The 26,226-nt window shown below is 33.1% G+C and overlaps 1 protein-coding gene and 1 non-coding gene across 2 annotated transcripts; both read left to right on the forward strand.

Annotated features, from left to right (window-relative positions):
* Nucleotides 1–9,044: 9,044 nt before the first annotated feature.
* Nucleotides 9,045–9,115, forward strand: TRNAG-GCC (transfer RNA glycine (anticodon GCC)). The gene has a single exon. It is a non-coding gene; the product is annotated as a tRNA-Gly (tRNA).
* A 13,837-nt stretch (nt 9,116–22,952) lies between these two features.
* On the forward strand, nt 22,953–25,373 carry LOC133302855 (uncharacterized). The gene is made up of 3 exons (XM_061502674.1): nt 22,953–23,302; nt 23,967–24,192; nt 24,742–25,373. Exons 1-3 carry the CDS (start codon nt 22,994–22,996, stop codon nt 25,170–25,172), a joined length of 966 nt encoding a protein of 321 aa, XP_061358658.1. The 5' UTR covers nt 22,953–22,993; the 3' UTR covers nt 25,173–25,373.
* Nucleotides 25,374–26,226: the final 853 nt, after the last annotated feature.

Consider the following 26,226-nt stretch of genomic DNA (forward strand, 5'->3'; position numbering starts at 1 on the left):
TATTTTGTTTGGTTTATGTAATATTAAAAGGAATAGGTTATTCTACTACTTACCTCTTTTCTGCCTACCACTCTTAAATACCATTAGATTAGAATCTCAATTACCTTTATCATTTCTTTCTCCTATTGAGATTATGATCTAATGGTGTTGAAGTGATAGGTAAAGTAGGTAGAAAAAGAGATAGTAGAATAACCTGTTGGGCTTCCTCTTTAATGCTAAGCCCAAAGCCCATAACGGTCTAAAAAACCCTAAAACCCTAAACCTATTTCTTCCTTATAAAGACATTAGTTGTGGGATGGAAGTAGGTTAGAAAAGAAAAGAAAAAATGTTGACTTGTGAGATTTGAAGGTTTTGAGTGAAAATCTCAAAGCTTTGATTTTAAGAGCACCTCTAGGGAGAAGCTTGAGTGTTATACCTCAGGGAAGTTTAAGAGAAAATCACCATTATAGGTGAGGTTTGAGCGTACCACCATTGTTGGTGATGCTTGATCTTTTGTAATCCATTATTTTCATAGTGAAAGTTTGATTCTGGACTAGTATCCCGTGAGTTTTTATACTTTTTCTTATTGGAGAAGATTTTCTCAAGTTAAAATCTGTTGTGTTCTTCTATCTCTCTCTCCTCTGTGTTTTTTGTTTTGCTGCTGCGTTGGCCGACCTGGTGATTTAGGTCGACCTATGATTGAAGAGCCGAGCTTCTAGCTCGACGTTTGACATCCGCAGAGGCTTCTTAGCTGAGTTTGAGGGAACCAAGTTACCAACAGTGGTAATAGAGACCGCGTTCGACGGATTCTAAGGGAGACGAGATTGAGACCAGTGGAATCTCATATGATAGAGATATGTTCAAGCTGACCGCGAAAAACTTCACTTACTGGAGACCGATGATGGAAGACCATTTGTACTTTAAAGATCTAAATGAGCCCATCATCCTTAAAGAAAAGCCTGAAGGCAAAACTGATAAGGAGTGAGAGATCCTGAGTCGGAAGGCGGTAGCCTCAATTAGGAAATATATTGACAAAAGTCTCTTTGAGCACGTGTCTGAGTTCACGAAGGCGTACGAGTTATGGACAAAGCTGGAGTCCATGATTCAGAAGAAGACTCCCAGGAATAAAGCGCATATGGTTGTCGACTTGTGAAGCTGGAGTACAAGGACGACATGAGCATGATTGAACACCTCAATACCTATAAAGGTATTATGAATCAGTTGTCTAAGGCCGAGATGAAAATTGATTATGAGATGCAAACTTTGTTGCTATTGAGCTCGCTGCTAGAAAACTGAGATACTTTAGTAGTGACACTGAGCAACTCAACTCTTGATGGATAGTTGAAGATGGATGTCATGACAGACAACCTTTTGAATAAGGAATCTAGGAGAATGGAACGAGGTGTAACCAGCACATCTGAGGCAAACGTGACCGAGAATATATAAAAGTCTGACGCCTTGGGTCATAGCAAGAGCCAGGGTCGTGATAAGTCCAGAGACTGGTCTATGCCAAAATATGAGTTCAAGTGCTTCTATTATGGGAAGCCCGGTCGCAAGAAAGACGAAAAGAACGACACTGTGAAGCCAGATCAAATCATTTAGAAGAAGAAAAAAGACAAGAGCACCACTGTTGTGGCTGCTAACTCGGATACCGAGATATTCCTCCTTGGTGAAGATAATTATTTAAATGTTCGATATGATGATTGAACTGGATTGTTGACTATGGTACCTCTTTCCACATTACTCTAAATAAAGATTTATTCTCCTCATACAGAGGTGGTGATTTTGGAGTCTTGAAGATGGAAAATCAGGTGACCAACAAGATTATTGGTGTTGGTAATGTGACCCTGACCACAGATGTCAGATGACGACTTATGTTGAAAGATGTAATACATGTTCTTGACATGCGATTGTACCTAATCTTAATAGACAAGCTTGATGATATCGGGTTAGTGAACTATTTCGGTAGTGGTAGATGAAAACTGGCCAAGGGAAACTTAGTTGTTTCCTTAGGTAACGACACCAAAAACTTGTTGCGATTATAACAAGTATACCGATCGTTTCAAGTAATAAAGTAGTGAATAAGATATTATTACCACGAGGATTAATGACACCAAGTATTATTCTCACTATTCCCTCTAATTTGAACAAATCAATTGGGTTGTTGATAATAATTTTTGAATTAAAATAAAATGAAAAGTAATTGTAAAAACTATCAAGAACATGCAAGAACGATTAAGGAATTATAATGAAGAACTGTAGCCAGGGTACACTTCACATTTGATCCCTCTTATTAATCTAAATTAATTCTTATAATCAATTATTTCAATTGTTCAAATAATTCATCTTCTTTAAATTAATTGGTTAAACCCTAATGTATTAGTCTATTTAACCCTTTAACCCAATTAGAATTCTAATGTCTTAGTAATCCCTCTTGAATTAAGCTTTAAGTTCAATGAATTAAGAAGTCTGCAATTCATACAAGCCTATGTCTAGATCATACACAAATTGTTATTTTACCCCGGTCAGAATTAAAATCCCAATATGTCTATTGTGAGCTCTAACCCTTAAAACCCTACAAGAGCGATCAATTCTAATAAGGATATAGAAATTTAATTAAAGGTAAAATAAAATTAATTGAAATAAAAGAATTATAAAAAACAATTTAAATATCAAAAGGGTTCACATCAGATCCATGACCCTAACTACAAAAGAAAATGAGCCAGACATAGCTAGTTTAAACAAAACAAAGAAATAAAAAGAAGAAGAAGAAGAATTCATGAAGAAGAAGAATCAATGTTGCTCAATCCCCTTCAAGCTTCTCTCTTTGAAAGCCTTCATCTCTCACTCTTGCCTCCTCTGAATGTACTTCTGTGTTTCCAAGAGTTGCCTTTTATAATGATGAAATTATATCTTTTAATTTTCCATAATATCTTCAATGGAATCTTCACTAGAATCTCCTATCATATCTTTGATCCAATCCTTCAAATCTTTCCTTTTTTATTTAATGGGAAAACTTTCCTTAAAAATATCCAAAGGAAGATTCATTAAGATCTTCAATGATTCAGAAATCCAAAGCAAATCCACTTGAGCTCTCCAATTTATCTCTTTATTGAGCTGAAAATTAGTACAAAATATAGGAATTTTTAAAAGAATATTTATTGAGAATAAAATAACAATTTAATTATAATTCTCATAGCTTTTAATTACTTTTAAATCAATTTCATGCTTATATTAACCTTTAATATATAATAAATTTGAGACTCATCAGTCGTGGTAGATGAAAACTGGCCAAGGAAAACTTAGTTGTTTCCCGAGGTAAGAAGAAAGGCTTCTTGTATGTAATATAGGGAAAGATCAATGGCAAAGAAGCCAACTCTGTCCAATATGGACTAGCCTGGAGCTATGGTATAAGCGCCTCGGCTACATGAGCAAAAAAGGGCTCCAAATTCAGAACAAGAAATGATTATTGACCGGGATGAAAGGCCAAACGCTGGAGAGCTGCACGCATTGTCTAGCTAGAAAGTAGCACCAGATTTCTTTTGTGAGACCGGATTAACCCAGACGACGCAGGTATATTCTTGACCTTGTCCATGCTGATATTTGCTCTATGTCGGAGAGATCCCTTGAAGGAGCTCAATATTTTGTTTTATTTATTGATGATCATTCCCGTAAAGTGTGGGTATATTTGTTGAAGTCTAAAGATCAGATACTTCAATCCTTTAAAGAATTCCATGTAATGGTGGAAAGGGAGACTGACAAGAAATTAAAAGTGGTCCGATCTAACTATTGGGGTGTGTATTGCGATCCATTTGATGCGTACTGTAAAGTGATTGGGATCCGACTTGAGAAGACGCCCCAAGACTTATCAGCTGAACGAACTTGCTGAAAGGATGAACTAGACTATTGAAAAAAGGTTTGAAGTATGATATCCAATGTTGGATTGTCGAAATCATTCTGGGGAGAAGCCGTCAAAACTGTTGTTGACTTAATCAATCTTTCACCATCATAGCCATTTGAAGGATAAATTCCAGAAGAAGTCTGGACAGGTCAGAAAGCGGCCTATGATCATTGAAGGTATTTGGATGCCGAGCTTTCGTGCATATCCCTAAAGATGAAAGGGCGAAGCTCGATGTAAAGATAAAAGAGTGCATTTACCTCAGTTCGCCTAGATATGTGTTCGGGTTCTGACTTTGGGATCTAATCAACAAGAAGAGAGTGAAAAGTCGAGATGTAGTCTTTCATGAGAACGAGACTATTCAAGACATCTCGAAGCCTAAAGTCCGGGTTACTGTCAGACGTAAAGAACTTATACATGTTGTCTGAGCTGAAGCAAGGGGAGAAAATCAAGAGAATGAAGAAAATGATGAGATTGACCAAGGTACTGAAAACTGAGATGCTAAGAACTAAGATGTTGAGATCCATGATGATTAGGTCCAAGATGAGCATGATGAGTCGGATCCTCAACCTGAAAAATAACCCAGACACTATACTCGAGTGAGACGACCTTCTATAAGGTACCCACTGATGAATACACCATTGTTGCTGAAGATGGTGAACCTTAGAGTTATGATGAGGCTGTGACGAGCTCAGATAAGAAAGAACGGGAAAAAGCAATGCAAGACGAGATGAAGTTTCTGCACGAAAATCATACTTATGAGTTGACTGAGCTGCCTGAAGAAAGACAAACTTTGAAGAATAAACTTGTTTACAAAATCAAGAATGAAAAGAATGACCAGAAGCCAAGACTCAAAGCCCGAATTATGGTGAAAGGCTGCAATCAGAAAAAAGAAGTATACTTTGAGGAGATATTCTCTTCTGTTGTGAAAATGACTTCGATCCAAACTGTGTTAGCCATGGCGGCTTCTGTGGACCTCGAATTAGAGAAAATGGATGTGAAGACGACATTTCTTCATGGTGACCTTGAAGAAGAGATATATATGGAGCAACCTGAGGGGTTCGGAGCTCCAGAATAAGAAGACTTGGTATACCGGTTAAAGAAGAGTATATATAGCTTGAAGCAATCACATCGGCAGTGGTATAAGAAGTTTGAATCTTCCATGACTGATTATCAGTTTGTGAAGACAGAGGCCGACCACTACGTATTTGTGAAGAGATATGAGGCTGAATTTTTTTTTATTTTGCTTTTATATGTTGACGACATGCTGATTGTATGTCAAGAAAAATCGAGAATAGCCGCCCCGAAGAAGGCGTTAAGCTCATCGTTCGCAATGAAGGACCTCGGCCCTGCAAAACAGATACTAAGAATCAAGATTATCCGACATAGACAAAAGAAGCTACTATGTCTGAGTCAAGAAAAATACATTGAAAAGATTCTGAAGAGATTCAGCATGCACAAAGCAAAACAGTAAGCACCCCCTTATTCGGACATATTAAGCTGAACCACAAGCAATGTCCGAGACCTGATGAAGAAAAAGACGAGATGTTGAAGATCCCGTACCAATCCACTGTCGGTAGCTTGATGTAAGCAATGGTTTATACGAAACTCGACTTGACATATGCTGTTGGAATATTAAGCCGGTATCTGTCAATCCCTGGCAAATAACAGTGGGAAGCAGTGAAGTGGATTTTCAAGCATCTCATAAGAACAATAAAGTGTTGCCTTTGATTCAGAGAAGGCAAAGTCGAGTTGCAACGCTACTCGGATGCTAATTTAGGGGGAGATTCTGACTCAAGGAAGTCGACAACAGGATATATGATGACAGTTTTAGAAGGATCTATCTCTTGGCAATCAAGAGTACAGAAGTGTGTGACATTTTTGACAACCGAGGCCGAGTATATAGCCGCGACTAAGGGAAGCAAAGAAATGCTATGGCTGAAGAAGTTTATCTCTGAACTCGGTCATGATCAAGACAAGTACGAGCTGGGATATGACAATGAAAGTGCAATTCATCTTATGAAGAATTTGACCTATCACTCCCGTACTAAGCACATTAATGTGAGGTATCATTAGATCCAGGATGTGGTGGACGATGGAGATTTTAAACTCGTTAAAGTGCATATCTGCCTGAATTGGTCCGACATAATGACGAAGCCAATACCAGCAAGGAAAATTTGAAGATTGCTGTGAAGGTGCTGGGTTACTGCTGAAGCCAACGCATTGAAGTCGGAAAGGGGAGATTTGTTGGGCTTTGTCCTTAATGCTAAGCCCATGAGGGTCTAAGAATCCTAAATGTCTTCCTTCCCCTATAAATACATTAGTTGTGGATAGAGGTAGGTTAGAGAAAGAAAAGAAAAAAGGTTGACTTATGAGATTTGAGGGTTTTGAGTGAAAAACTCAGCTTTGATTTTGAGAGCACCTTTAGGGAGAAGCTTGAGTGTTATACCTATTTAGGGAAGTTTGAGAGAAAACCACCATTATAGGTGAGGTTTGAGTGTACCACCATTGTTGGTGATGCTTGATCTTTTGTAACCCATTATTTTCATAGTTGAAATTTGATTCTGGACTAGTGTCCCATGAATTTTTTACTTCTTTTTATTGGAGAAGGTTTTCCACATTAAAATCTATTGTGTTCTTCTCTCTCTCCCCTCTCTGTGTTTTTTATTTTTTCGTTGCGCTGACCGACCTCTGATTGAAGAGTCGAGCTTCTAGCTCGACGTTTGATTTCCGCAAAAGCTTCTTAGCTGAGTTTGAAGGAACCGAGTTCCCAACATAACCTATTCCATATTAAAAATAAGTTGGATTTATATTTTATTATACAAATTATCTGGTTGTTCTAACTTAATTTTTGTGTAAAAATTGCAAATATATGTTTGATTTATATTTAATTTCTTTCTCAACAATTAATATGAACTGATTGATTAATTGTCAAGTTGTTATATTTTATCTTATTTTTCTTTGTTTGATTTATATGAATATTATTTTTTCACAAATTTAAATTGCATGTTTTTTAAGTACAGTAAAATGTATGTCTAATTTAATTTATTATTTATCATTAAAGATTAATATTATTTAATTTTATTGGTATATTATTTTTTATATTCAATAAAATTTTAATATAATTTTATTTGTAAATAATATAAAATTATATCCGTTTCAAGTATTTAAATGTATATAATTTAGAGTTTTGTTTGTAATTAGGTTTATTTTTTATTTGTTATATATATTTTTTATTAGAATCTTTTTAATATTTAAGGGAATAAGTGATAAAAGAATAGTAAAGAATGGTGTATAGTGAAAGTGAAATTTTCAGAGTTAAATAACCGTATTTGTTAAATGATAACCAACCTAAGGTCAGGTTGCAAGTTACCTAATGTTTTCTGACTCTTCGACCACTAAAAGCAATTAAATATACTTCAATGGGTTTTGAAGTTATTGCATCACCATCACAACCTTTTCTTTTGGTGAGCTCTTGCCTCCTTTCCGTGTCACTGGTTTGCATAATACATTTTACCATTGTCATAATTTAAAAACGAACCAACAGTTAGATTACATTGAATTAGTATAAATGGGTTAAAATTTTGTTGAACTAATTGCTTAACTGGTTAACAAACTAATCATAAAATTATTACTCAATTTTTTTCGTTTTCAAAAGAGTCTTCAATAAATCGGTTGGGAAAATCATTTCAATAATAATAATAATAATAATAATAATAATAATAAAAACAATTGAAATTGAATTGGGTGTCTCGCTAATTATTATTATTATTATTTTTTGTATAGCGGTGTCTCGCTAATTGATTCTTCAATTCAGTGTTAAAAACATTACCTTCTTCGATTCAGCCCATACATATTAGTAACAATTTGTACAAAGAGAATTTGTTAATGTGACGATTGTATGTGAACTATTGGCTGACGTGGTTGGTAAAGTTAACAGGTTATTTTTCTTTATTTTTTATTAATACTACGGCTTATTTGTCATAATGACATGCTGACTTTAGAATAGCCTTGTACTCATGTTTTTCACTAGTTTTTATTATTGTTTAGGGATTTACATTTATCATTTAACATGACACAAGAAAGTTTTCTACAACATAATATTTTGTGGCACTCACATTTTTTGAAGCAAAAAAAAAAAAAACTACGGCACGCAAAATGAATCTTTATAACATTACACAAATCTCTTTTCCTACCACATAACTCTTATAAAATCTATTGTTTATATATCTTCTCCTTCTTATAAGCCTCGTGCTTAATTTTTACAATTAATTAGACACAGAAGCAAATTATTTAAAATGTGTGGTCACTAAACAGATGAAGATTATATAGGAAAACTGTTAGAACAAAAACAAATGAAAATAGAGAATAAAACTGTTTTTAATGTTCAAAAGAAGATATGAGTGGAGGTGGATAAGGGTGTGTTTGGTACAAGTTATCTTGAAATATTGTTAGGCATCTGAAAGTAGGTAACTAGCCTGTCCATGTTTAATAGAGATTATCAAAAAATTTGCCTAACTAACTCATTTGCCCAACAATTGAACTTTGTATGTAAAATTGGATAAAAAATATGGTGCTTAAATCGTACTTCGACGGTGATATATGGATGATAACTAGCTAAGTGAAGAAGGTGAACATGAGATATGCCAAAACTACCCTTTATTTGTTGTGAAAAGTAGAACAAGATTTAAGTCGAAAATAAAAGCAACCCTGTAATTATTCTTTGCAGAAATGGGTGTGATGCTGAGTATTGAGGAAAAAAGGTTTTTGTAATTTGATGACAGGCAACGGTAGTTGTCGTTAGGGTTATTTTGTAATTTCAATTTTATTTTTCATCAATATTTTATCTTTAACCAAATATAGATTTAGAAAATTCTATTCAATTTTTTCGGTAATATTTTGCTCAATCAATTTTTTTTTAACTTTTCTACCTAACTCATTTTTTCTACAGATTTTTAATAATTATATTTTTTTGATAAAAAAAATTCACCTATATCAAACACCCGAGTTTCTTAAGTAGAGGCACATATTGCAATAAAATGTGTCTCGCCTGAAAATTTGTGGGGTTGACAGGATAGTCCAAGCAATAGCTACGAAATTTCATATTATTATTGAATGTCGTGTAGTATCTTTTAAATATTTTAAATCCCAAAGTCAAACCCATCTAGCACCAGTGGTCTAGTGGTAGAATAGTACCCTGCCACGGTACAGACCCGGGTTCGATTCCCGGCTGGTGCAATTTTTTCTTTTAATTTCTCCTTATTTTCACACTGCCCACACCATTTTTTCCTGGCTTTTATTCATTTTGGGTTGGGCCTCGGGCGAGGTTTCGCTTGTGCCTAAAATTTAAGTGGGCCAGGCTTGAACCTAGGATGATGTACCGTTATTTCATCAAAATATCCTTACCATCTTTATGGTTATTGCGGTCCGTAACGTTTCAAGGACTGAAATCCAATCAGTACGATTTTGTTTGGACAAATGACACTATGATAGCATCCATCTCAACTAGGGTTTAACTATGTCAAAATGGGACAAATGCCTGAATTTATGGCTCAGCTTTAGACCTATATTCGATGGAAACTAGAATAAACTAAAATCGAACTAGAACTCAGTATCAAGCATGGTAGTTAAAAATTAGTTTTAAAACTATGTTTTTATGATTTTTTATTACAATTTTATGTTTTATAATTTTTTATCCTCTTTTCGTTTTTAGGTAAAAACTCAATTTTAACTATCTCTCAAACCTATTTATTAAGAGGTCAATATGAGGATTAAATTTCTTCATAAATTTGGTGTAGGCTTTTAAACCACCTCAACTAGGGTTAGAGTTGTTCAAAATGTCCAAAAGAACTAAACCGATCTATAACCAAACTGCTCCACATTTCAAAAATTGGTTATTTTAAAAACCGGTTTCATATGAAACTGAAGTTTATTTTATAAATTGGTTATCTACGATTATCCATAACCAAACTGCTTTACAATTAAAGAACAAATAAGTATTATCTTTTATCATGCCTATTATATTAGTCAATTGACTCAAACTTCCATACAATAAACTAACCAAAAAAGCTCAAATGAATCAAGTAGAAAACATTTATTTTAAAAAAAAATTACACATAAATCGAAAAGTCGCATCCTAATAAAAGCACTTCTTATGTAACGTAACAACTTCCCCCCCCCCCCCAAAAAAAAACCACATACCTCCTGGCAAACTCATAACTTGACAAGGCAAAGGCTTTGAAATGACAAAGATGAAGTTAAAAAATCAGAACGAAAAGGGCAACAAAATTAATTAATTGGCTTAATGTCTCTGAGAGAGCGCCGTTAAAAGGACAACTCAGAAATGAATTTACTTATTTGTTCTTTTTTTTTGTGGGCTTATTTGTTCTTCAATTATAAATGAGTTTGGTTATGGATAACCAATTATATTTATGGTTTGGTAAATAATCAGTTTATAAAAATAACATACAGTTTCATATGAAACCGATTTTTAAAAATAATCAGTTTTTAAAATGTGGAGCAGCTTGGTTATGGATTGGACATTTTGAACATACAGTTCTTTTGGACATTTTGAACACCCCTACCCATACCTTCTTCCATTAGTTCAAATGAAACTCTTAGTAACATAAATTTTGAGAGAACGAAGAACAATTTTTTTTTTTATAATTTTAAAATAATTCAACTATTCTTCTACCAATCACTCTCAAAACAACGTGAAACAATTTCTATAAGAATCATTTCGTCCTGAGAGTTCCAAAACAATGAAGATTATTGCAAGAAATAGTTGATCAACTACCTATAATCGGGAGAAACAAACGACTACTTATAAAAATAGCACAATCCATCAAAAATCGATTTTGAATTTGTTAAAAAACTGATTTTGAACTTGATAACCGGTTTATGGTTCATAACCAGTTTTTATTTAAAATTGGTTTTGAATTACAACCGGTTTAAAACCAGTTTTAAATCAAAACCGGTTATAAACCATAAACCGGTTTAGAAAATTAAAAACTGGTTTTAAAAGAAGAAAACTGGTTCGGTTTGAAAACCAAACCTTTTAAAACCGGTTCGGTTCGATTTTTGTTAAAATCGATTATGAACCGCTCCATGCACACCCCTAACCTCAACCATGACTTTTACTTCTAGGTTTAAGTATTTAACTATTTAATTAAGTAAAAGAAATAGTAGAAAGGGAAAATAAAAATATCTCATACTAAATTGTAGTAGAAAAGATAAATTGATGTTTTTTCAAAATAATATTTAAGTAGACTTAAAATTATGATAATTAACTATAATAATTTTAGACTTACAAATTGTGAGCTAGGCCAAATTAAGTTAAGCCAAAATTGTTTTTTCCTTCTATTTTATTGGCTTAAGTAACATTGTTAAATTATTGGAATTAATGTTTCAAATTCCTCCCATTTTGATGCCTATGATAAAGAATCCCAATTGGCTTTGAAGTTGATCTGACCATAAGGAGTTGGGCTTGATCATATACGATTGAGCTTAATCCAAATTGATGTTGTGATTAGTTAATGCAATGAGATCTCCTGCTTTGTTGTGTATGATGATATCAGCGGGATAGGATCTCTACTATCGTTGTACTTTGATTTGATAGGAACATGAGGGGAGGATATCTGTAAGACACTCTAACGCTTAAGTCACTGTTTGCATGATAAGCTTAAGTATATTGAAAAAGGAGGATCGTACTTGAACTTAATCCTTTCCTTTTATAATATGCGGCATAACCTACTTGCTTGGGTCGTCTTGCTGCCTTTGTATGGCAGCATAATTGATATGTTTCCTTATTGGTGGAATTAAGGTGGCTTTCTCAATCTATCTTTCATGCGGGATGCCATTTGGTAGGCTATATTGCTTAGGCTTACAAGATGCTTGTCATTTTCATTCAATCAATGGTTATTGAGGAGGTATATGCTGCTGGAGATTCAGTTGTCTGGTGTAGGATTGCATGTACACATTTCTAACATGCTTCCTTCTAGGTTAAGTCTTTACTCTAGGCTTTATATTGAATTGTTGTTTATCTGAACTTTTCATGTCGTTTAATATAGGTCTGGATCAAAAGCATACTGTGCTTTTCTCAATTTAAATATTTAATTAACCATATGTTTTACTTCTTAAATTAGCACCTAATTCGCATTGTAGAAAAATATACATCTCAAACATGTTTGATACATCTTTACTATTGTCATATTTTGATATTCCAAATGTGAACATCTCATGCATTTGGAGAGGCTCTAAGGCCGATCTTTTGAATTGGAGCCTGAGGTCTTTTTATTAAATGAGCTTTTATAAGAGTTCAAGCCTGGTGCCAACAACGAATTTTAGACATGTAATCTCAGGCCTTCACAAGCCGAGCCAAAGGCCCCTAGTTCGTTTAGCACCTCTAATTTACACCCTTACTGTTATCGCACGAAGACTGCCATTTTCAGAATATATCATAAAGAGAAAGATATTTGCAGTCAAATCAAAGTTTTTCGCTCAATAAATAAGATGGTTTAATTTGATATGCAAATTCTTTTCTAAAAATTGTTAATATATGATGCTTTATCCATGATGCATGATTCAATTTTTGTGTTGGTTTCATTATGGGAATTTTGTACAATTAATAGCATAATAAATTTGTGTTAGAATTAAAGTAAATGATAAATTTTCTCCTAAAAATATCATTTACTAATAATTTAGTCCTAAATTTTATTTATGTATATGAATTAATTTTGAATTTATGACATTCATATCATGTTAATATTTTAGTAGCTCTGGTTGATCAAATTCTAGAAAATCAGAGAAAAGTAAGATGAGAGAGAAACAGAGCTTTTCATTCTCATAAGATGATTTTCAGATACAGACAAGACTCAAATATATACTAGTTTTTGTACATAAAAAAGGTTATAAAAAATTAACCAATCAGAACTAACCACTCTAATTAGAACTTATCACTCTAAAAAATCCCTACTGAATAACTTCAAGTAGCTGAAGTGGCTATTAACGTGGCATTTATTCTGTAGTGATTTGTTGCTTTTATGAGAGCCTTATTTGCAACTATATTAAAACCTATATCAGAAGACAAAATTGAAGATGCAACTATTGAGATATTGTTATTGCTTTCACTATTTTTAATATCGTGTATAACCCCCCCAAGTTGGATGCAAGTAATTTAGCATCAGAAAGGATTTCAAGAGCGTATTTTCTTTGGTTAAAATGAATGCCCTTATGTGACCGAGAGATCTCAAGCCTTACGGTGTAATGTAAGAAACTGAGGTCCTTAATATAAAACTGATCATGAAGAAATGATTTGATACGTTGAATCTCAGTAGAAGAGTTCACATATAGTATTATGTCATCAATATAAATGAGTAACACAGTAAAGGAATCAACATGTTCAAGTGTGAACATCAAGTGATCTGCCAGAGCTTGTAAATATCCTAACGACAAAGAGTCGATGAAAGTTTGCTATACCACTGATGACTAGCTTGTCGAAGGCCATATAAAGACTTATTTAATTTGCAAACTTGATTAGGCTTTACATCTTCGAGACCTGGAGGTGGCACCATGTGAACTTCCTCGGACAAATCTCCACGAAGGAACGTGTTATCAATGTTGATTTGTTCAAGCAGCCAACCTTTGGCAGCAGCTAAAGCAAACAAGACTCAAATGGACGTTAGTTTTTCCACAGGGGAGGAGGTGTCAAAAAAATCTACACCTTCGAGCTGAGTAAAGCCTTTTGCTACAAGCCTTGCCTTATAATGTTTAATGTCGCCATTGGATTTGTACTTGATTTTATATACCTATTTGCAACTAATGGGTGTTTTTCTAAAAGGAAGTTCAACAATCGTCCAAGTGTTATTGAGGACCAAAGTCGAGAGCTTAGCTTTCATGGCACGTTGCCAATGTTCATGTTTAATAGCTTGAGTGAAAAAACATGATTAATCATTTTTGGAAACAATTAGAAAAAATATTTTGTTTGTTGTTTGAATCAGAGAAGGGGGAACACCATATAGCTTCTCATATGATGTTTTTTTTATCAAGCACATGATTACAAAATCGGTTGATTAAATGAACTGCATGTGTGATGGTATAATACCAAATAGTACTTGGAACTTGGGCTTAGAAGGACAATGCTCATGCGACATTCATAATATGTTGATGCTTGCGTTCAATAGTGCAATTCTGTTGTGGAGTCTTTACACAAGTTTGCTGATGTAGAATACCTTCTTGAGAGAAAAAGTCATGCATCATAAACTTATGCCTATTATATGATCAAAGTGTTTTAAAAGTTACACTAAATTGATTTTTAACAAACGCGACAAAGTTTTGTAAGTGCTGTCTCATTTCTGCCTTGTGTGCATAAGTAAAACCCAAGTAAAACGTGAGAAATTATCAACCAAAGTGAGAAAATATTTTTGCCTGTGTATTGAAAGAATTGATTGTGGTCCCCAAATAACAACATGCAATAAATCGAAAGCTTTTTTAGATTTTGTGATGTTAAAATTAAATGGAAGTTTGTGCTTCTTAGCAAATTGACAAATGTCACAAGGAGAAATGTGACCATATGGTATAAAGGAAAATTGCATTGACATAGTATCTATAACATCTTTCGAAACGTGACCTAATCTTTGATGCCAAAGTACCGATGCATCATTATTTTTTATGGCATCACAAGTAGAGGTAGGTGTATCACAAGTTTTCTCTTGTATAACATCTTTCAATAACAAGCCTAATCGTAGGCTTGTTATTGCTAGTCATCAGGTATAGTCCATCTCTTCTTTCAGCAAAACCAATCATCATCAGGTAAATTGGTTGTTTCTCTTGTATAAGACAAAGAGAATTAATGAATGTGATGATATAAGGATGGGAACTCAAAAGCTTAATAACATAGAGCAAGTTAATGCAAAACTCTAAAATAAAAAGGACATTCGTGAGTGTGAAATTTGAGGAGAGAACTACAGTTCCAAATATAGAGGCATGTACCAATGAACCATTAGGTAAGGCTATGAGAATTGACTTAATTCTGTGTAAACTTGAAAACTAAGATAAAATGTAAGTGATATGGTCAGTAACACCAGTATCAATCACTCATTCAACATTTTCAGCACTCATAATACCTGATTTTTCAGTGAATGGGTGAGCTATATGAGTAGCATTGATTGAATGCTGCACTTGTGGAGTGTTCGTCACAATAGACTTTTGCAGTAAATTAAGTATTTGCTGATATTGGTCTTGAATAGCATTTAGTGATGGTTGTTGTATTAATGAGCCTTCTTGTTGCTCTAAATCAATCTCCGTATATGCAGCAACAACATTATTAATACAATTTTTCTTATAACCAGGGGTAAATCCATGTAAAAGAAGCAAGTTTCAATGGTGTGATTCGACCTATTACAGTGAGTATAAAACTTTGTGTTGCCTGATCTACTACCAATATTGCGTCCACATCCTCTATAGCTTCGTCCTCCATTGAAATGGCCACCTCTTCGATTGCCATATTGATCTAACAATTAACGCTTGAGGATTATTAGAGAAGCTTAAGTTGCTCTCAAATTGGAATTGACGTTTCTGTTGCTCTACCAAAGAAAATACTTTCGTCATATTTGACAAAGGCTCAACAAGCATGAGTTGAGACTGCACTTGAGCAAATTGCTCGATCAAACCTTTCAAAATCTGATAGTTTGATCCTTATCATAATACATATGCATTTGTTCCGCCGCTCCACAAACACAAGGAACAACAGGTGTGGGAAGTGGCTTCAAATCTCCAATTCGTCCCACATAGTTTTCAATTGTGTGAAGTATTCATACACAAATTTATCTCCTTGGCAAAGCTTGTATATATCTTCCTGAAGATCAGAAACGTGGAATATGTCTGATTGTGAAAAATAATCACACAAATCTTGCCAAGCATCAATGGCATTTTCTATCCATAGAACCGATTACGCAATGGTTTGTATTGCAGCGTTCCCAAGCTTCAAATTTTGGATCATCTGTAGCTGGAGTAACAACGATTCCATTGATAAATCTAAGTTTATTCTTGGATTGAAGTGCCATGGACATCGCACAAGCACAAGAATGATAGTTGCAGCCATTCAACGCAGGAGTGACCAAGACTTGTGGTGGACTTTCATTTGGGTGCAATAAAAACGAATGCGCAAGTTTAGTTAAGAATTCTGGTAACGATGGTTGATTCACCATAGTTCGCTGAAGCAGATAGAGCTTGAAAGCTTTGATACCATCTAGAAAATCATAGAAAAGTGAGATGAGAGAGAAACATAACTTTTCATTCTCAAAAGATGATCAATTTTCATACACAGCCACGAATCAAATATATACTAGCTTTTGTACATAAAAAAGGCTACAACAAGTTAACAACTCTAATCAGAACTAACCACCCTAACAAAATTCCTAACTGAATAATTTCAAGTAGCCGACGTGGCATTTAGTTTGTTGTGATTCGTAAATCTTATGAGAGTTTTATTTGCAACTATATCAGAAGCTATATCATAAGATAAATTGAAGCTGTTGAGACGTTGTTATTGCTTTCACTATTTTTAATATCGTGTAATAATAATTACCCCATATACACAAATAAATGTACATATAATTTTTATTTTTTTTAAAGATCAAATCACACATATTTATTCGATCGAATTATTATGAATTTGTTATCGTAAATATTGAACGAAGCACATGCACAAACACATGCTACACTTTCCTAGATCTTCAATGTATAGACATACAATTAATCAATTGGTCAGTACCTGAATCTTGTTTGTTTTCACCCATACTTGGACTTTCTTTTCATATGCACCACAGAAATACTAACCCGCACTAAATCACACACAGCACACAAAAACACCCCATGAAAACCCGAAGTTGAAAAGCCAGAGTGCACATGAATGCTTATCTTATCTGTTTGGTGGCATTTGTTCTCTGCTATCAATAGATCTATCTTCCTGCAGGGTACCGACACAGATACACCAAGAGAGAGATTCCAGAGTATAATATAATACATTAAAATTTTTGTAGCTATTTACTACATGAAAGGAAACATACGAATATACAACTTTTGGCACATATTATTGACCCATGCATGTGTCGTCAATCATCGCACAGTTGTGTGTGTATTTACTCCATCATTAAAAAATATTGGATGAATGAAAAATAATTTTTATAATTCAACTACTATGTTTTTCTGATGACTTTCATAACTTGATATAGAATCTCAGCGCTAAAACACTTGGTCATTGAACTTTATTGTACACTTAAAACCAAATCGGACAATATTTTCTAGTATATATGTTGAATCATGATAAGGTTACAGAAATCAGATTTAGACGTAGCAACGATATCCCATTTTTCCAAAAGATCACCATTTATTATTTTTGGTTTTTTTAGAAGGAGTTTGTGTTTGGGGTGAAAGAATTACGTAGAAAGAATAGAAACTTCTGTCCACGGGCTTGGGTTTGATTATAAACCCTTATTAAACTTAGGGATCTTCCTTGACTAGCTTGGCATGATATGTGTTTTCCCTTAATTTAAACTTTTGTATACTATAAATTATAGTTCTTAGTAACCCTTCTTTTTTTAGTTACGTTGTTTTTTGAATTAGGAAAGAGAAACCATAATTGATTGACTTAGAAATAAGTTTCTAATTAACTAGAGTCTTAATCAAATCATTAATTAAATTAAGAGAATTTACTTATAATTAAGTGAAATGCATGATGGATGAAAAGGGGGAACGTACACTCAAAACTCTTTGCTCGTGCATTAGTAATATCGGATTTGCTTTTGAATTCTTTAAATTCTTGTTAATTGCTTTCCATAATATTTTTTAAATAAGTTTTTCGAGAATTGGTTGATAGCTATTACCTTGTCTTCCACGTGTGTAAGATTTTTTAATCTTAATGTGTGTTAAGATTAAAAAGTATAAATTCAGTCTATCCACTCTTTATATATTAGTTGTATGACATGTACACTTACGGATTTCTATCAGAATCTAATTATATTCTCGCAGTGAATTATACTTAAAGCATTTGTTTTTGGACAATTATCATAAGCATGTCTGAACACGCAATTTGTTAATGAGTTTCCAGATATAGTTAAAACCGAAATATGATTTTTTACTATGTCATATCTACATTATATCTTATCTCTTTTGGAAGTTAACATATTCTATTGAATTTCTACTCAGGAATATAAAGGGGAAAAAAGGAAAATACTTATCTTTGTAAAGTACAATCGTTTTAGTTAAAATGATTATTTTTATTTAATATTTAAATTAAAAAATATCACTTTCTCTTATTACAATTTATATTGTGTAAGTATTTCTGTAACCATACAACAATGTAGTTTTGATTAAAATAACATAATTTTATATCTTTTAAAAGAATAAATACTAATCGATCCAAAAAAAAAAACTGATAAGTGTCCAAGACACTATGTTTTTATGGTTAAAAAGAGTTCAAATAATTATTAAAATAATTAAAAATATAGTGTTAAAACAACAAAACAGTAAAACAAAGTGAATTGTCAACAAATGGATAAGATTCTAAATATTTGTTGTTTCAGGTTGTTTGGACTAGAATAACAAAGTACCAATATGATAAGACGAGACAACAGTGGAATCCGCGGAGCAATGGGAAAACCAGAAATTAAATAATAAATAAAATAAAAAATTGTAACGCTAGCTCCACTGCTCGCTAAAGCGAGCAAGTGGGCGAGCAGCTAACAAAGTTACTAGCTAGAGCGAGCAAATGGGTGAGCAACTCGCTAAGGTCTTGGCACAAGCGACCGATGGAGCGACCAGCAAAAAGTGCTCGCTGAGCAGCTCGCTTCAACGAGCTCCTCAGCGAGCGGATCCAGGAAATTAAAGCCCATATTTTCTCTTTAAATGCAACGCGAAGGAAGCCCTGATGATCATATTCTGGAACGCGAAGAAAGACGAAGTCAGAGACAAAGACAAAGGCAGGAGTGAAGAGGAATGATGGAGCGTTGCAGAGGAGAAGGAATGAATCCAATCTGCATCATTGATCGTCTTCCTTAATCAAGTTTATCATGAACTTTATTTATTTTACAGTTTATTTCAATTCTGCATTTATAATTATGTCTAGCTAATTTACTTTATGTAGTTAGGGCGAGAACCAATGGGTTCTTAAACGCTATTTGCCTTTCTTATAATTTATATTCATGATTTAAAGTTATGCAATCAATCTGTTATTTATGCTTAGTTTTATTTATGACTTGATCACTCGTAAATAAACATATGAGTCGTGCATGACAATAGGGATGTTGGTGTATGATTCTGATTGGTTGATTGCTGGAATTTGTATGATCTAGGGATAGACTTATGAATTCTATAACCGTACGTTCTTGCGTTAATGCTTACTTTATGAAAAAGTACTAAGGGATTAGGCTTTTGAGTGGAGTAAAGGATTGGATTACCAAGGGATTGAGATTTAATCGAATATAGAAAGAACTGTTAATAACTGAATCTTGAATGGGATTATAAGAATAGGTAAACTAGTTTGGAAACCATTGGGGAAGTTAAATCCTAGCTACGCCTTTTTATTAAAATCTTAAAACCAATTTTTAGCTTTAATTAATTCTGAATTAAATTTCTAAAATATTAAAAACCAAAAATAAGTTTATAAATTCTGCTTTTAATATAATCAGAATATCCTCAAGAAAACCTTGAATGATCGATCCAACTTTGATTAAATAAATAAATTATTGCTTGGTCATCAGTCCTCGTGGGATCGATAACTCTACTTTATTACTTATACGACTGGTGCACTTGCCGAGTTCGTCAACAAAAACCCATGCATATTCTCAATATACATGCATATTTGTATTTTTCTGCCAGCCAGCCACATAGATATATATACATACATTGTATACGAAGCATTTCCTTCAGAAAGCCACTAGAATTGGTTTAATAATAAGGTGTTTGGATATGTTATATTAAGTTATGTGTTGAATTATTTTGTATAAAAAAACAAAACAAAAGTATTCGCTTTAGAATTTAGATAAAACTTTACGAAAGTAATTTCGTTTCGCAAATGGAATTTTATAGATGTCAGAGTATCGAATTACAATTAAAATACCCCAATAACACATGTCAATTAAGCAGAAAAAGAAAGAGAAGAAAAGAAAAACAAGTAGTACATAATTTATTTTATTATATATTAACGTAAATGGTTGGAACTGGTCCACGCTAACCTAACAGCGACCGAGCAACTAGCAGCTACTTGTCAATGTTTAAGTTTGGACACACATAATAACATGTATGTCATATACACAGTTATGCACATTCAGCCATCAACGTTTGAAGTGGTCCAATTTTCATTGTAATTGAACAAAAAACACAACTGCAGCTTATTCAATGTACATTCTCAAATGGGTATAGAAGGTGTAGATAATGAACAATTTTCTACGCAACCCGAGTTACGTGAACCGTATATTATATAGATTATATTATATTTGTCATCCTTTATGTTACGATTAATTGGAGACTCGTATATATACTGATGTTTGAATTTCATTTAGGTTATGAAATTTGGATAAGAGTAGGAGAGACAACAAACACTGACCAACGTGGCCCATCTACAGTTGAGGGCGATGTAGATCTTAATCGTGTACGTGTGGGGGCAAAGAAACAAGGTCTAACAACATGTAGAACGTTCAAGTTCAACATCCGTTTTTTTAAATAATATTTTTTATAATATGGTTCTATACGGATAGATGCTGATTTTATTTATTTACTCGTGCAATCACATAGGAAAGGAAGGGATTAAACCCTAGACCAGGCTTTAATTAGTATTATGTAAAATAACTTATTTGACCTAAAAGTTTGAGTTATTAGATGAAGGTACATTAATGAATCTTGAATATTATTTTTAATTTTAGTAGGTTAATTACGATCATAATACTCCTTAAATAAATAAAAGGTAAATACACCATTACTTACTTTGTATAAAAATTCAATTTAGAGAAGTTTGTCCAATGTGATTTTTTTTTAATACAAGCTACTCAAATTCCTCACCACTAGACTGATTTTAATGGTTTCCGATGTGAAATGTTTGCTTTTGAGTTTTTCCAATTTGATTTCTAAAGTTTTCATGTGGACTTGAGTAGGTTCATCTAATCTCTTATTTACTGTCTGAATCTAAAATTTTATTTAAATCTCTAATTATCTCATATATAGCGCCCGAATCATGCTAACAAATCTATTTTCTGACTATATAATACGATACAGAATTTGATATTAAATATGTACCAAAGAAATTGATATTGAATAAATGGAAATTTTATATTAACATCATTGACTCAGCCCAGCAAACTCCAGAAACTTCAAGATCGATAAGGTGAAAAAAAATCTTCAACTGTTAAATTGGGAGATTAATTTTTAAATTGGTTATAACAACCCTACCTCGTGATCCTACAAGATCCTACCATTTTTCACAAACTGCATCACGTTTCCACCCTAATGAAACCGATTACAATTATGATTTTGACAACCAAACATGGTTATCTCAATCGCACAAGGAATGAAATCAAACATGCCAAAAAAAAAAACAAAAAAAAAAAAACAAGGAAAACATGGCAGTATAGAAGAAGGTTTGTGTTCAAATCAACCTCCGATTGGGCACGTTCATTCAATTTTGTCCTTTTCGCAATGACGCGGCTCAGCATCACTATAGTTGTTACCCCGCTAATTCAAATTATCCAATTATTGCATCCTTAACAAAATTAGATAGAAGCCCTCCACTCTGCCTCAATTTTTTTATTTTTTTATTTAAACCAAATCCAAAACAATTGGCAAGACGCCGCGTATTGATAGTTTTATTCATATCCTGAAATAAATAAAAAATTCGAAATCCATGTGCTTTATTCTTACTAATTACTATAATGAAGTTATCGCGATAATAGTTAGTACTTTTAATTTGTTTTATTATTGTCTCTTGATAAGTTATTAAAATTATAAGATTTACTCCTTTAAGTCTTTTTTTCGTCTTCTTCATAATGTATATATTTTGTTTTACATGAACCTTCTGACACGTGGTAATTAATTGCACCTAGTTTCTTTAATTCTTAGATAATTTTCTATAACACATAACAGAGTAAAATAAGTAGGTATATATAATTTTCTAGGGATTATCATGAATAATTAGGAGAAAACTAAATGTTAATTAATAATGATTTTATAAAGAATCAACTCAAGATCTTAATTTATTAGGTAAAAGTTATATATTAATAATTTTATATTTTTTCAACACGTTCTCTCATACCATAGTCATTGTACATACCCGTTTATCTGTTTTAAGAAATTTCACAATATGTAATTATGAAAAAAGTATTTATGCTTTTGTTATAGAAATTTTTTTCTGTCACACTCACATAAAAGTGAGTAAGTTCAATTATATCCCATTAACTTATGTGATCACTTTTATATGAGTGTAACAATTTTTTTTTTCTGCAGTGAAAACAGAAATATTAAATCCTTTAATTATTTATTAATAATTGAATTGAAGGTATTAAAGAGTACTGACCACTTAATCACTTACATGAAAATTATTTGAACTTTTTAAGTTCAAACATTAAGTTATATTTTTATAACAGATTAAACATTTATAGCAAGCATTGAGATCATAATCCTGAATTATCGTAATTAAGAAATGAACGTTAGGACAAAGCGACAAGCAAGCCCCACCACAGGTCTAATGAGATAAGCTAAAAGAATGAGCTTGCAACGTTGGTTGTGTATCACAATCGATCCATCACCGCTGTTTACAAAAGATTAGGATGGTTTGGTATAGTGAGTTGGATGAAATTATTGCAATCAACTGACGTGGATCCATGCTGTATGATCCAAGTTTCACCTCCAGAAAACTACATCAATACCCTTATCTATCACAATCATCTAATAGGGCCCTTCCACTTATGCTAGCTAGCTTCCAGAATTCACCCTTCACATGTGCGCGGCGATTAGAGATTGACCCACCACTCTGTTTTCGTATAAAAACCCTTTCATTCCCCATTCACATTACATTATCCACACCATTAGATAGAGTTAAACAACAAAGACCACGTTGTTCTTAACTCAATGGGTGCAACCTATATGGCTCGAGGAGGAGGAGGAGGAGGAGTTACAAGATTCTTGCCTGGTTTCCGAAGAGATATTGGGTGCGAAAGGCTTAACTTTGCATCCTATGCTGAGCAACCTGACACGAGTTATGGTGATGTAGAGTTTGAGTTTCTTGGTGATGGTGAGATGTCATTAGCTAAAAGCGAAAGTAGCAATGAGTTTAACTTAAATGAAATGGAGTTAGAAGAAGATGATGGTGAGAGCGTTAAGAATAGTAGCATTAATGATAATAGAAGCTTTTGGGACAACCAACACCAGGTTTTGCAGGTAATTTAATTTGATTCTTTCTTTGTTTTGTTCACTAGAATCTTAAAAGCAATTGAGTTGCAACTTATTCATTCTCATCTCATATATGTTTCAATGAAATTCCAACTTGAGATCTGTAAAATTAAAATACTCAACATATAAGAAGTATGGACACGGAACTCTACCAGACATTAAAATTTAAAATATCTTATTATTAGAATTTAAACTATTAATTTGACATTTGACAACATCCTTTTTTATTTTATTTTATTTGAAAAGAAAAGGATGAGATTTATATAAGAACATATGTTTGATTACAAATGAATTTATTAAGGAAAAATGAGAAAAGAAAATTGTACAACACAATGTTTTTATTGAAAAAATATACAATGCTACGGAAGTACCTACGATGGACCAATAGGAGTAGGACAACTAGATTAAAAAAAATATTAAAAAAAGAAAAAAAAATTATAATATTATATTATAATTATATACTTTTCTAAATACACAATATACTTGATGCGACCTTGGTAATAAAAATGCTATAGTCTTTGTTTTCTTCCTTGATTAGCAAGCTAGGATAGCTTTGATTTTATCATTTCTCTTTTGTCCGAAAAGCTTAGCTGGCTTTTGAGCTTTTTTAAATGTGTTTGTTTTAACCAAATTGGTTTTTTATTTAGTGCAGACCAACCTATGCAGAACTAGTTCTGCGGAGTTAAGGATAAGGAATGCCACCAAAGAAGCGGTTCAAGACATACAAAGCGCAGAAGAAACCGTGTGCAGTTGCAGTGTTAGACAGGTGTCTTGTCGAAACTGCGCGATGAGAGAAGTCTCTAGGCGACTTCAGAAGGCTGGTTATAACAGCGCCATTTGCAAAACAAAATGGAGAAGCTCCCCAAGTGTTCCATCAGGTAAATATGGAATAGATCAACATAGTTCAATGAAAGAAACAATATTATGCATATATATATATATATTTTTTCTTGACATTTTTGAAACTTTTCCTATGTGTTTTCTTTCTTTAAAAAAAGTGACCTTCTTGGTGGATATAAGATAAGATAGAAATTGTTGTTACAACGTTATTTCATCTATTTTTTAACCTAAAAAGTCCCTTTCAAATCATTAGGCTATTTTAACTTTCTCTTATCGCTAATTTAATAACAAATAATTAGGATCATTAGCTATATTAATTAATAATTATTAGGCCCTAGTTAGCATCACTTAAATTTTAAGTTGAAAAAACAAAATATAATAAAATAAATTAAAAGTGTGTTCTATCCTGAATTTTCAAGAGCAACTTTTTCTCTGTATTAAAAATTTTAGGGTACTAGGGACAAACAATTTTAAAAATCATTCTCTCACTACGTAATAGCTTCAAATTTCTACATAAGCACACATAACGATTAAAAAATTAATATCAAAAGCTAACTATTATATATATATATATGGTAACTGTGCAGGGGAGCATGCTTTTCTGGATGTGATAGAAAGTACAAGCAAAAAAGAAGGAGATGTTAGGGTGATCATAGAACTGAACTTCCGAGCAGAGTTTGAGATGGCAAGGGCAAGCGAGGACTATAACAAGCTTGTCCGAAGGTTACCAGAGATATTTGTGGGAAAAGTAGAGAGATTAAGCAACCTAATCAAGATCTTGTGCATGGCAACCAAAAGGTGCACGAAGGAAAACAAAATGCACATGGGGCCATGGAGGAAGCATAAGTACATGCAAGCTAAGTGGCTAGGTCCATGCAAAAGGAATACTTCAACAACTTCCCTTTCAATGGGATATTCTAAGGAGATGCCAAAGCCGAAGCCAAAGGCATCTCTGTTAACAGTAGATCTGCTTGAGAAGCTTCCCAATATGCACTCTACGGCTGTTAAAGTTGTGTAGTTTTAAATAATACAGAGAAACTCACGAAATTATGGTAACTTAGTTGATGTTAAGGAATTGAGCAAGTGCGGATGAAAATATGTGTTCGATCCTCCTTAATATTATTTTTGAGAGGAATTCAAAGCTTTAAACTCGAGATCTATCTCAAATCTCGCAAAACGATCAACTAATTGGAATATCTCCAAAAAATAAAAAATAGAGAAACCCAATTTTTCTTTTATATCTTTCTTCTTATTTTAAACTCAATCTTTCCTACCTGACAAAGTTGCTCCAAATATCATTACGCAAGTAAGTAAAAGTAGTTTGTGGCAATTCGACGGCAGCTTAGTTGGCAATTGATCCAAGTTTTGTTTTGATTAGGGGTTTAAATCTTGGTAAAAACAAATTTTTGAAATTTTTTGGAGCTAAAAGAAAATTACCTTACTCTCAGGGACTTTAATCTTACTCTTCCTCCGATGATAATAGTAATACATATTCTGTTTCAATGAAAAACTAGTCTTAAAGATCGTATTCCTAGAAGGATACTGAAAAAAAATGTGTGAGGTACCTCCATTATCTAAAAAGAAAAAAACAAAAGTTCGTGGCAATAATTGGCCACTTCAAAGCTGCTCTGAATTTTCGAGATCCATTTGGCATATGCCTATTTTTGTTTATTGATATGTTGCTTTACGTACGTATATACTCGACTTGGGTGACACAATTAAAGGGTTAAAATCCTACTGTGTTAATCACGGCAAGAAATATTGATATGTCTACCTAACATCTTTTGTTTTGTTTTTTTGTTTTCCTTGGCCGGCTTGTTAAATTTAATCTAATGAGCTTATGTTGTGATTATCCATTGATAAAATAATCTAAAATTAGACCCATAAAAAATGAGGTTCAATAATTAAAAGAGAGAGCGATGAGTGAGAGAGAGAAAGGTGATCATGGGAAGAATCCTGGCAAATCAAGTGAAGAACTTGACATTCTTCAAAGAATTAATAAGACGAATAAAGGTGAGGGAGATCAGTTTTCAAATGATGTATCTATGATACCTAGACATGAAGGTTGGATT

The sequence above is a fragment of the Gastrolobium bilobum genome, unplaced genomic scaffold (assembly GCF_033153095.1).
Source record: "Gastrolobium bilobum isolate Gb01-03AN ecotype WA unplaced genomic scaffold, APGP_CSIRO_Gbil_v1 utg23253, whole genome shotgun sequence".
Taxonomy (NCBI): domain Eukaryota; kingdom Viridiplantae; phylum Streptophyta; class Magnoliopsida; order Fabales; family Fabaceae; genus Gastrolobium; species Gastrolobium bilobum.